Source organism: Lampris incognitus, chromosome 15 (assembly GCF_029633865.1).
Source record: "Lampris incognitus isolate fLamInc1 chromosome 15, fLamInc1.hap2, whole genome shotgun sequence".
Classification (NCBI taxonomy): Eukaryota; Metazoa; Chordata; class Actinopteri; order Lampriformes; family Lampridae; genus Lampris; species Lampris incognitus.
In genome coordinates, this window is record NC_079225.1 from 22613840 (window position 1) to 22626882 (window position 13043).

Genomic DNA, 13043 nt, shown 5'->3' on the forward strand with positions numbered 1-13043 from the left:
AAAACTTGGTCGCAAATGGGTCTTCCAAATGGACAAGCATACTTCGAAGTCATGGCAAAATGGCTTAAGGACAACAAAGTCAAGGTATTGTAGTGGCCATCACAAAGCTCTGACCTCAATCCAATAGAAAATTTGCAGGCAGAACCGAAAAAGCTTGTGCAAACAAGGAGGCCTACAAACCGGACTCAGTTACACCAGTTCTGTCAGGAATGGGCCAAAATTCCAGCAACTTATTGTGAGAAGCTTGTGGAAGGCTACCAAAAACGTTTGATCCAAGTTAAACAATTTAAAGGCAGTGCTACCAAATATTAAGTGTATATAAACTTCTAACGCACTGGGAATGTGATGAAAAAAATAAACGCTGAAATAACTCATTCTCTTACTATTATTCTGACATTACACATTCTTAAAATAAAGTAGTGATTCTAACTGACCTAAGACAGAGAATGTTTACAAGGATTAAATGTCAGGAATTGTGAAAAACGTGAGTTTAAATGTATGGTATATTTAAACTTCCGACTTCAGCTGTTTATATTTAGTTGTTGGTACCAACAATGTGATCGATGTGCAATGTCTAGTTTTCACTTTCAGGCTGCATACAGCAATTTCTGACCACTAGAGGCCACATCGCAAGGCTACAGAGATTACAAAACATAAACACAGTTAAGCTGCTCCTCACCCCCTCCTCCCTTCTCTCCTCTCCCAAGAGGTTATGGGCCAAGCTATAATAAATGAAAGTCCAACATTGGTTGTCTCTCTCCCCCCGCTTTTCTCCCCAATTGTACTTGGCCAATTAACCCTATTTCCCGACCTGTCCCAGTCGCTGCTCCATCCGGGGAGGGCTGCAGACTACCACATGTTTCCTCCGATACATGTTGAGTTGTCAGCCACTTCTTATCAGCTGACAGTGAGGAGTTTCGCCAGGGGGATGTAGCACGTGGAAGGATCACACTATTCCCCCCAGTTCCCCCTCCCCTTGAACAGGCACCCCGGACCAACCAGAGCAGGCGCTAGTGCAGCGACCAGGACACATACCCACATCTGACTCCCCTTCCGCAGACAGGGCCAATTGTGTCTGTAGGGACGCCCGACCAAGCCAATGGAGGTCCAATATTCACTCAAGTTTTAGCTGTAGTTTAGTCCACTGAATTCTGAGATGCATATTTGGGTTTTTTGGCTTGGTAGATGTTTTAATCCCTTCACCAGTCACTCTCTTTGTTTGACTCGCAGCCATTTTGTACTGAGCAGATAGTGGTTGAGTTCTGAACTTGTGAGTTGTGAGCAACTAATCCACAGTTTTGTTGGTGGGGTTGGGGTGTGGTGCGAGAAGAAGGGACTTGACCAGAGAGGGCAGTGCGCTTTGCCAGACTAGTAAAACCAAACAGAAAGTTGAGAAAATTGAGATGTTGATTCTCAGTGAGATTGATGTTACTAGGAATCCTTTGAAATTACAGGGAATCATTTAATTCACTATATCAAAAATATTGCTTAATGCAGCTTTAAACTTAGTTCAAAAGGTCTGTGTGAAAAATACATGAGTTCTGCATGTAGTCATTAAACATAACGCTCTAATTCACTTTACCATTCAGTAGTAGTAATTTAATGCTCTAACCACTATTTGGAACTACAGTTTATTGGATTAGATTTGTACTTAAATGACTTGTAATGTGGTATTATTTAAGTATAGATGTCCTACCAAATTGAGACATTGCATTAAGATAAAATAACAGTTCCACAAACACACTTTTGTACACAAATTCCTGAGGGCTAATGCACACTTACAGAGTACATACACAGAACCTAGAAACCCATATTTACATTAAGCTACTAGAAATCCTTGCATTCCAGCTAATGTAGAGTCAACATAATCTCCACATGTGACATTTCTCTTTTTCTCCGGGAGAAACTCTTGCATTGCCAGCCTATGTGTTGAAGGTATAGATAGTAGTCATCGTCATTGAGTATAAAGAACTGGAAAAATGGGAGCAAGGATGGGGACTTTCTGTAGTGTAATGTTTAAAGAGACTCTGACTAACAAACAAGGTTGAATTTCTCTGCCAAAAAATACAAGAAAAATGTTTATCGGTGACCTTATTTTCTGTTTCAAAAACGGAACAAATCTCTCAAGAACATTCATTGTTGTTTTAATTTACAAAGATGAATTTTTGTTTACTTATCTTGTTTTCATCACAGACACAAAGTCACAGATGAATATTTTTCATTATACTTGTGTGTCAGCAAAATAAACACCGGAACTTATGAGATTTTTTTCCCCCCACACCCAGCGGCAGAGATAGAGCAGGTGAGCAGCCTGTTCCAAGAGAAACAGTCTGAGTTGCAGGCGGCTGTGCTGCGGGTGGAGCAGCTAAGCGTACAGCTGGAGGACCTGCGACGGGGTAAACTCAATGGCATACAGACGGCCCTGGGTGGCCAGGTCACAGGCACTGCTGCCCTGGAGCTACGCAAGCTGTACCAGGAGCTACAGGTACTGCAATTTTGGATGACTGACACATGCTTTCCTTGTTTTTTTTCCCTCCTTAATTCTTTAAAATTGTTATGTGCACATGGCAGACTACTTAATACAGCCATAAAAATTGATATTGTTTTGTTGAGGCTTTTTTTTACGTGTGTGTGTGTGTGTGTGTGTGTGTGTGTGTGTGTGTGTGTGTGTGTGTGTGTGCGTGCGTGCGTGCGCGTGTGTTCATCCCCCTCAGATCCGGAACAAGCTGAACCAGGAGCAAAACAGCAAGCTGCAACAACAGAAGGAGCTTCTCAACAAGCGCAACATGGAGGTGACACTCATGGACAAGCGCATCAGTGAGCTCCGGGAGCGCCTCTACAAGAAAAAAGCTGAGGCACGTCAAAAAGAGAACCTTCCTGTAAGGCTAGGAACACTCGGTGCACCTGCTCAAGCCTATTCTCTTTTTGTGTTAGAAAAAAATGTGTCCACTGTGGATCTCCAAGCGTGTTGTGACTACTGTCAGTGCATTGGTTAAAAATGTGTGGTGAAATGCAGCAGTGGTAATTGATCCACTGCAGTTCAGGTTGTTTTGACTTCAATGTTGTTTTCCATGTGACTGTTGCTGATAATTACATTTATTCATGGAAGATGACTCACACTGTGAAGCTACTATGGAGTGGACTTCCATTTAGAGTTCACGTATCCAAACTTTCATAGTGAGGACTATGAAACTAGATGAATACTGTATATTCAGGGAGGAAAAAATTCTAACAATGGTTTCTCGCATGATGGTAAAACTTGTGAAATTATTATTATACCTAATATTATTATTATTATCATAATCATCTTTTTTTTTTATCTTACTCAAATTGTCTGTCACATCTGTCACGGGGTTGCACTGCCATTAGACTTGCTTGTTTGTATCAATGCTACAGAATAGGAGTTTCAGTGGGCATTCAGTAAACATTTTGCTCTATCCTCGGGTGGTACTAGTGTGTGTCAGTAATGATATTTCTCCCTTTTACCACCACCCATGCTTTCCACATTTGACAATTACCCTTCTCTCCTTTCTCATAGCTGAACAGAGCCAATGGGCCTCCCTCCCCTCAGCCAGCACCTGGTACCCTGGGCCGTGTGGCAGCAGTGGGTCCCTACATACAGGTCCCTGTGCCAGGCCGACAGGAAGGGGGCTACTCTGTACCACCAGACCCTCTAAAGCCTCAGACACTCGGGGTCAATACCCAGTCCAACCACGGCCGTTCCAAATCAGGTTGGTCATTGTCCTGGTCAGTTCCAAATAGTTTTTAGAAAAAGAAAAGCAATAATAAACTATGAAAACCATCACTTCAACAAAGGACTTTACCAAGTCCCCTTACATTTGGATAATTAAGTAAGTTCTAGCTATTTGTTAACTTTTTGTCATTACAATAGAAACTTTAACAGGGAGACAAAACAAGATTAGAGGCAGCTGAAAAGGTACTTTTAAGGTTGGATATGTCAGTGTAGATAAATGCGCTTCCAGAGGCAGAATTATAAACAACTGCATTATTGTTCAGCAAATCTGAAGACAATTTTTGCTTTTAACACATTGTGCATGAATGGCATGTGGGTACAATCCCTGTTGGCTTCAGATGCTCAGTTGCTTTCTTCCTACCTGACTTTTCTGGTTTAGTTGATTCTCCACCTTGACTTGAACTCTTGTTTCTTTTCCCTCCTCCTCTAATCTCTTCCTGTGTGCTCTGTGGTGTATACTGTGATTTTCCTCCCTTTCTTTCCTGTTTTGTCATCTGTCTATGGTGTCCTCTCTTTGTGTGACGTCTTTGCTCCGCCGTGGGGTGGGGGCCTCATTGCCAGGGGCAGACAGTGTGCGAAAGCCTCCCGGCCCATGGAAGGTGTCTGATTTAGACATCATTGTGGACCCAGTGCCTCCGTCCCCTCCAGAATCGCACGCAGGTCCCGGAGCCTCCACTGGCTCTGATGGCACGTCCCGTGAGTGCACAGGTTGCCTAGAGGCAGAGGGACGGCACGTTTTGAACCTTGTCTCTCAAGTAGTGCACAGGATCGTCAGCATGCTGCTGGACTTTTTGTTCCATACCATATTCATATCCAATGAACACTGATAAACGATTAGGCAAATTCAAATTTGAGATCTGTAAAGAATGGGCGGTGACAGATTATGCCTCATGGGCACCCTCCAGTGACATCAACCCTATGACATTTGAAATCTCAAAACATTTTCTCACTAAAAGTGATCATGGTTTTCTGCACCAGTTCAAGTCCCAGAGGAATTGTAGATTAGCTGTGCAACTTGCAAGTGAGAGGAGCCAGTGCAAACTGCTAAAATGAGGAGGGCATCCTTGATTGATATATCATTTAGCCCATCCTTGCCTAATCTATCAATGCAATATATATCCAGATTATACAAATTGGCAAGAGTACTGACATTTTGACAAGCCATTTGGACACTTTCCTCTGTGGGATGGTTCATAATGTCAGACTAATTACCGCTTCCTTTAAAAACTTTGTTGCCATTCTCCAGAAATTATTTACTATTGAGTTATTTTTATTTTATTGTAACTGATAGCTGGCATCATTTTGCTTGTGCAGAAAATCTTTCAAGATGAAGCACTGCTGATCCTGTGTGTGTGTGTGTGTGTGTGTGTGTGTGTGTGTGTGTGTGTGTCCGTGCGTGCGTGTTCACGTGTTTGTGTGTACGTGTTTGTGTATGTACTTTTGAGAAGGTTCACCTGTGCCCCAGTTACATTTACCAAAGCCATCATCCAGTAGATTTGAGCCTGGTTTCTAATTCCAACCTGCCTAACTTTTCACATCATCCTGTGAAACTGCACAGTGATGACATTAGAACCATAGTCAGTTTAATTCATCAAGCTTTCACTTGCACAAGGAAATTGTCTCATTCATGTTTCGTTGTCTCATTCATGTTCACTTCAGCACTGTCATTCCCAACAAACGATGCTTTCCACTGTCAAAAGTCTGTCACAAGCGACCATAACAAAGCTGAAAGCGTTGTTATGGTCATTCCTAAGATGCACCAAATGTCAGCCAATTTGCACTAAAACACAATCATTTTCAATAATTTACTGAGGAGTGTTGTTTTGGTCTTTAACTAGTGGTTTACTAATACTACAGCTATATTGCCACCGTTTTGCAATATCTGTCAAAAAGAATTGCTTGACTCATTTATGGCATATTTACCACACCCATTTGTGCTGTGTTTTGTCCATCTGACCCTCTTTCTTTCTCCCCATTCTTAATGTTTATCAGTGTTGCTTTCTATGTTTTGGAGAATATTGGTTTTTATGTCTTTATTTTATTATGTTTTTGTTTATTGTTTGGATTCTATATGAGTAGCAGTGACATGGCTGCTGTGCATATTGTCTCTAAATATGGATGCTCTACAATCTAATAATCCTTAATGAAGTTTAACAACTGGATGATGAAAAGATAACAGTATCTTCATTTATGATACTTTTCAACCATTGCAGCAACATCCAGCATTTTTATCCCATTGATTGATAACCAAGCTTTGTCTTAGGAAAATTAAAGCTTTCTTGCTCATGTTTTTTTTTTTTTGTTTTTTTTTTGAGAAATTGGTAGCAGCCACCTCATACCTTTTTTGGCAATGCTTGTGCAAGTTAATGGGGAGAATGAGGCAAGTATTTACCCTTTCTCAAGGACAAAACGGCAGCACGAAACCTTTCTTGAATTTCCCAAAAGGGTACATGGTTATTTGATGGGCTTTTTAAAAATTCCGACCCCTTCATTAATACCAGTTCTAGGTCAAAATGGTATACATGTGTTTGCAATTACAATTTTACATGATTGGTTTTCAGGAAATGGAATGCAGTTCCTTTGCTTAGCTTGGTTTTAGTACTCCTAACACTTCAAATAATGAAGAGAACTAAATACTAAATACCATTAAGACCTAGCTCTGGTGGATGTGCTTTGTCCATGATATATGAGCACTAAATCACTCCTCCACTTATCTTGCCAACTCCACGATCAAAAAGAACCCCACACTTCTCTTGCACGAAGTACTGATTGTGTCCTTATCACCTCTCTACCCTAGCGAATGATACTGGCTGGCCTACAGTAGGCAAAAACAATGCATCCCTCAAACCCCCTGACAGGAGGGACTCGGGTACAGATACCCAGGGTAAAAGCCCTCCTTCAGGTTCGCCTGTGGCTCCAACTCCAGAAAAGGTTTGTCTCCTTTCGTTTGATCTGCTTAAATGTGCACAGCAAAGAGGGAGCGGTTATTTCAATAGTCATGTACTCTGCCATAATTTCATGTTCAGAATTAAAGTGGGGATTTAATATGCTTTCTTTAAAAGAGCTCTCATAATATCTTGATAACATTATTATAGGCTAAAGGCAAGGAATTGTCTGACTGTCACCATTTTGAAACTTTGTTTTTCCTCACCTTTGTGTAAAACAAATCATGGTCTAATCACGGTGGGTTGGGTGTGTTCATGCCTATACTCAGGTGCTTGACTCAAAGATTGCGGTTTCCCCTGCCATATCCAAGCCGCAGCCCCCTCCGTATGGCTCTCATCTCATCTCCTCAACCGCTGGCAGCTCCCTGGAGCGTCGTAAGGATGCCCCACCGCCTCGGCCTCTCCCCAACCCGCCAGCCCCAGCCTGGCCTCGAGTTCCCCCTACCACAGGCTCATCTTCCCAGCAGATCCAGCAGCGCATCTCCGTACCCCCAAGCCCCACCTTTCAGCCCAACTCACCCCTTTTCCCCCCCGGGCTCAGCGAGCGGCTGGAACCCCCTCTAGCTGTGGCAGTGCGGCCCTTCATCCCAGATAGAGGCTCACGTCCTCAGTCACCACGCAAGGGCCCAGCTACCATGAACTCCAGCTCCATCTACCACATGTACCTTCAACAGGCAGCACCAAAGAGCCAGCCACACAAACCTGCTCTCAAAGCTGGTAAGAGGGCTTTAAGAGATGCAGCAGCATAACAAGGGAGATTAATGTTTAATGAACTATTAACACAAAAAAAACCTGTCAACTGGATTAGTTGATAAATCAGTTAATACATAGGTTAGACTAATGCTTTATGTAACTTATTAAGGTAGTAACAATTATGTTTTTAAGTACTTGTGCCGATTGAGCTTTGACATATTTGAAAATTGATGAGCTGTTTGGACCATCAGTTTTCCTACATGAATGGACATTAAAAGGGAAAATTATATGAAGGTAATTTATTGGCTTCATGAAGGAAATCCTTTTTCACAGCCGCTACAAGATCCAGAAAGACACAGCAGATAGAGAAACACACACGGGGCACTTCAAAAACAAAGTGAAAAAACATATACATATTCATACAGAGATATGTGTCATAATATTCTAATTTATAATATATTTTGTTCTGCACTGGGCTTTTTTCCCCCCCCATAGTTTACGGAAAGCCTGTTCTCCCTGCCAGTTCAACACCACCCTCGCCCTTGCCTTTCATGCAAGCAGGTGGGGCTTTCCCCCTGCTCCAGGGTCACCCCAGCGGTGAGGACACCTTGGATGGTGAGGCAGATGATCTGGATGGCTGCCAGCCCCTTGAGCCCTCTGCGCCCCCTCCAAGTGTGGAGAATATTCCGCGGCCTCTCAGCCCCACCAAGCTCACGCCCATGGTGCACTCTCCACTGCGCTACCAAAGTGACGCTGACCTGGAAGTGCTCCGCAAAAAGCTGGCGAATGCTCCTCGGCCCCTCAAGAAGCGCAGCTCTATCACGGAGCCCGAGGGCCCAGGTGGACCCAACATCCAGAAGCTGCTGTATCAGAGGTTCAACACCCTGGCAGGGGGCATAGAGGGAAATGCGGTCAGCGGAGGGGGCAGTGGTGGCAGCCCGGGCAATGGCACGCCATTCTACCAGCCAGCCAATCCTCCAGGCTATCTAGCAGGCGACTCAGCTGCTGACACAGACAACGGCAATCCCCCCGCTTCTGAAATGGTGCTGCCTATGCCAGTGGGAGCTGAGGAGCCAGTCTCTGAGCCTCCACCTCCACCCACTGATGCTAATGACAACCAGCCATCACCATCGCCAACAGAGGGGCTGGCAGACCTTGCTGAGCCAGAGGAATCAGAGGACAACAACAACAACAATGTGGGAGGCCCCGAGGCCGTGCTCCCCAGCCCTGTGCCTGAGGTCAGCACTCCGGAGGAGATCGGCACCACGCCCTCACAGCCCTTGGTGAGAGAAGATGCATTTGTATATTTTGGAATGTATCGAAATCTGTCTCCGAGTTCCAGTACTTTACTGTTTGTAGAAATGGATCTGTTGCCCTGACACTGCCTTCGCTTTCCCTCTGCTTTTCATCAGGAGAAGCGCACCAACCTGAAGAAGCCCAATTCTGAGCGCACTGGTCATGGCCTAAGGGTGAAGTTCAACCCCTTGGCCCTCCTGCTTGATGCCTCACTGGAGGGAGAGTTTGATCTCGTCCAGAGAATCATCTACGAGGTGTGTGTGTGTGTGTGTGTGTGTGTGTGTGTGTGTGCGCGCGCGGATGCGTGGGAACTTTTCTTTTGCATGTGCATGTTTGAGTTTACTACTTGATTTGCTTTTGCACCTATTTTCTTGTGAGGACTGTCCCAGCTAACCCCCACCTCCATCCTCTCATCTCTGTTCCTCTATTGCCAGGTGGAAAACCCCAGCACTCCCAACGATGAGGGCATCACGCCCCTGCACAATGCTGTGTGTGCAGGACATCACCACATAGTCAAGTTCCTGTTGGATTTTGGGGTCAATGTTAATGCTGCCGACAGTGATGGATGGTGAGCCGTAGCTCTTTTGTGAGGCCTTTGGTGGTGTCACCAACTATCTGGAATGTGATATTGAGTTGCTCTTATTTGGCCTTTTTGGTTCATTGATAATATTGATTTTGTGTGTGTGTGTGTCTCTCTCTCTCTCTCTCTCATAGGACACCGCTTCACTGTGCAGCTTCCTGCAACAGTGTCCATCTGTGCAAGCTGCTGGTGGAGTCGGGGGCAGCCATTTTTGCCAGCACCATCAGTGATGTGGAGACGGCTGCAGATAAGTGCGAGGAGATGGAGGAGGGCTACATCCAGTGCTCCCAGTTCCTCTATGGTGAGCGTCCTTCCTCTTGGACTGTTCTACTCTGACAAAGCTTTTAACAGACATACCTTTTTCCACTTGAGAACTGAAAGACTGTTGTTGAAGCCAGCAAATGTTTAAAGTCAATTTGAACCATCCTAAATATTGGGAGTAAAAGTTCAACATTAAATGCAGTTTGATATTTACAGACTTTTCATGTTTTCACATGAGAGACAATACCCAAATGAAAGCATTGATTTGTGCGGTCCCCTCCAGTGCAATTGCAAACCCAATTTCAAAACTATAAATGGTCACAGCTCATGCCAGTGATGGGAATCTGTACTGGCAAAAGAACGACCTGGTGTTTTCTCTACAGACGCCATCTCAACTGTTTATTTTCCACCTTTCTGTGTCCAGGTGTGCAGGAGAAGCTGGGTGTAATGAACAAGGGCACAGTGTATGCTCTTTGGGAGTATGAGGCTCAGAGTTCAGATGAGCTGTCCTTCAATGAGGGCGATGCCATTACCATTCTCCGGAGACAGGATGACAGCGAAACAGAGTGGTGGTGGGCACGCCTGGATGACAACGAGGGCTACGTGCCCCGAAACCTGCTAGGGGTAAAACCAACCACATACAGTGGCTCATATGTGTGGTTTCTCTTAAGAAATCCGTACTTAAAAAATTTCAAATTAATTTTTGATGTGAATCCATACCCACCCACCCACACCTGAATCCCAAACAATGAGAATTTAGCGAATTCATTTTTTTTTTTTGCTTTATTTTTTAATCTTACTGTGACAGCATCATTGAGAACATTAAGAAAATTATAACGACTGTTTCTCCTCTCTTTTTTTAAACTCCAGCTGTATCCCAGGATAAAGCCTCGTCAGCGCTCCCTGGCATGATTTTGCTCCCCGTCACCCATTGGTTAACGACTGGACTCAGCAGAACAAAGAGCAGAGAACAAAAGGGCCTGGTGCTCTCTCCTTTTCCCTGTGGCCATAACCTCCCATGCCTTTTGCTTCTCCTGAAATCCTTACTCTGAAGCATAAGGCAGCAGTGAACTCTTGACACACGTATTTATGCATAAACACACACCCACACAGAACAAAAAATAGTGAAATTCAAATGTCGCAAAGGGGAAAATCCCTTTAACCACTCCATGTTTACCCTGCAGGACCTCCAAACCCCACAACATTACTTTGTCATTCTCCTAATTCGACTTTCTCCTAATTCACTTGTCAGTACTTTATCAATCATCTCATTGAAGAACAAAACACAAACGTGTCTGTGTGTCCAACCAGTGCTCACACGTTTAAGTCAGCCAGACTCCAAGTTATTTTGCATGTTTTTCGGCTTATGTGAGGCCATTCAGGCACAGGAGAGCCAACTCGACAATATCAGGTCCACAGTGAAATTGTTTTACATGAAAGTTTATGATGAATGACCACATTGAAAATAGGCTACTTACGTTGCCTTCACATGAACTCTTGGAAACGGTAAATGACAGTGGGCAAAATGGAACGGGAACAACCACAAACTTTGTGACGGAAAGGCAGGACGGTTAAAAAAACAAACTACATGGGTTGCCATGATGATGTTTGCAGAAAAAAAAGATTAAACTTATACGAACATGTTTTGTGTTTTTTATTTAGTTATACACAGTAATTGTGTCAATTCATACCTATAAAATGAGTCCGCCTTCTTTTGTTTTGTGACGTGCTACGTAACATCCCATTGTAAATTTCGTCACAGAGGACGGCAAAAAGTTAAGATATTTTAACTTTGGACGGCAGTGCTGTTGCCGCTGTCGGCATAATTTGCTGGTGATATCGGATTTTACCGTCCTGCTGTCATCCAAAATAATGACTTCCGATTTGCCGTCTGCCGTTTACCAGATTCCATGTGAATGCAGCCTTGGTGTTTATTCAGCGTGCCAGTGTGATCCCTTTGCAGTAAAGTACAGAATCTTGAACAGTGTGACAAATTTCTGGCCTACCAAGAACTGGTCCATATTGTTTGCTATTGTATTGTCTACCACTCCAGTCTACCCACCAAAGATGTATACGAGATTTATCAGTCATAACTGTTATTTCATGGACTGTGTTTAATCAGATTAAACAGATTAGTGAGTCATCCACCTGGTTTGTCTTCAAATTAGTCATGATTTATTAATCTGCCTTTGGGATTTGATGAAAAGTTCTTTGAATCGTTGATACTGGAAAAGAAAATGGATTGGCGGGACAAAACCGAAAATATCGTTCACTTTCAGTAGTTATTGTCACAGCCCACTAGAACCCTCCAACCCATTAAGCAAGCCTTTTATTAAATCATCATTGGTCAAAGCTAGCCAGCAGAGTCTCCCGAATGCAACACTGATGAGGTTTCACTACATGCATTGCGTAGTTTGGACAACCATTTCCCTCTTTGTTTCGTAGAGAAAGAACACTACTCTGATGAGCAATGGAGATAGATGGGTGGAATTTACATTTTTCTTGTTTTATTATCCCTGTGGTAAACGGGTAGTATGCTGCAGTTGCCAAAATGTATTGTCATGGTATTGGACAACAAACAATGTTATGCTTTATTGCCAAGCACATTGCATAAAGCTGTGTGTCTGCACAACATCTGATTAGGGTGTAAAAAGACTACAAAGTTAAAGTTATCTTAATCTGGGTTGGTCAAGATGTTGAATTCAGTAAAAAAAATAAAGAAATTAAAAAAATCAGATGGCATTCGGTCAATCAGTTCAGTGAAGCAAAGTACAAGATGGTAAACGATGTAATCAGCGCCATGCTTAGATAACCGTTTGTCCCAAATGTTGACCTGGGGGTGTGAGTTTTGGCATTTTCTCCCTAACCAAAGCTTTTTACTCAGCACATTTATAACCAGGGCATGAATTTGATGATATTCACATGCTGAGCACATTTTGATTTTACACCAAGCAAGAAGGCATTAAAGCTGCATTACTTTAATTGGAGAGGAAGATTTGCAAATCTTTACTAAAATCCAGATACCTCAGAAAAATAAAATTGCCAAATCTTAATGGTTTTTGTGTTGTTTTTTCCCCCCCTCAGACATAACTCAGCACTTGGTTTTTGTAAAACCTCCTTGGCTTTTTTTTAACTTATGGTTAGGTGATAATGAAAAAAGATAGAAGTGCATAGTTGTCTGTTAAATATATTTTCATTTGGCCCTGACAAACTTGACCTGATGTTGATGCTGGAGGGGAAATGTCGGCACGTCTCGTCCTCCCACATCAAACATTCTTTCACCAACAAAGTGCTAATTGTATTTCTGTTGTGCACTGAGCCTGCATTAACATTCATTTGGGCTGCTAAAAAAATGCTGACGTATGCATGTTAATTCCTGAATACATCACTCAAGCAGGTATACATTAATCGATGTATTGGAGAGCAGGTCATTGTGTCTGATTTGGAAACATTCAAATCTGCATATTGTTAGCTCTAGACAATCCTGAATTTGTCGAGTCCTTTAGCTTGAGGT

General features: G+C 43.2%; 1 protein-coding gene across 1 annotated transcript in view; it reads left to right on the forward strand.

The window, feature by feature from the left end:
- The window catches only part of ppp1r13bb (protein phosphatase 1, regulatory subunit 13Bb), a 66730-nt gene that overhangs the window by 53398 nt on the left and 289 nt on the right, over nucleotides 1–13043 (forward strand). Inside the window, exons 8-18 of the mRNA XM_056294104.1 lie at nucleotides 2286–2485; nucleotides 2715–2879; nucleotides 3539–3731; nucleotides 6552–6685; nucleotides 6969–7416; nucleotides 7888–8675; nucleotides 8805–8942; nucleotides 9123–9256; nucleotides 9403–9569; nucleotides 9954–10153; nucleotides 10400–13043. The exon at nucleotides 10400–13043 is cut by the window's right edge and continues 289 nt beyond it. Of these exons, the coding sequence (XP_056150079.1) occupies nucleotides 2286–2485; nucleotides 2715–2879; nucleotides 3539–3731; nucleotides 6552–6685; nucleotides 6969–7416; nucleotides 7888–8675; nucleotides 8805–8942; nucleotides 9123–9256; nucleotides 9403–9569; nucleotides 9954–10153; nucleotides 10400–10441 (2609 nt within the window). The 3' untranslated portion in view covers nucleotides 10442–13043. The remainder of the gene's footprint in view (nucleotides 1–2285; nucleotides 2486–2714; nucleotides 2880–3538; nucleotides 3732–6551; nucleotides 6686–6968; nucleotides 7417–7887; nucleotides 8676–8804; nucleotides 8943–9122; nucleotides 9257–9402; nucleotides 9570–9953; nucleotides 10154–10399) is intronic.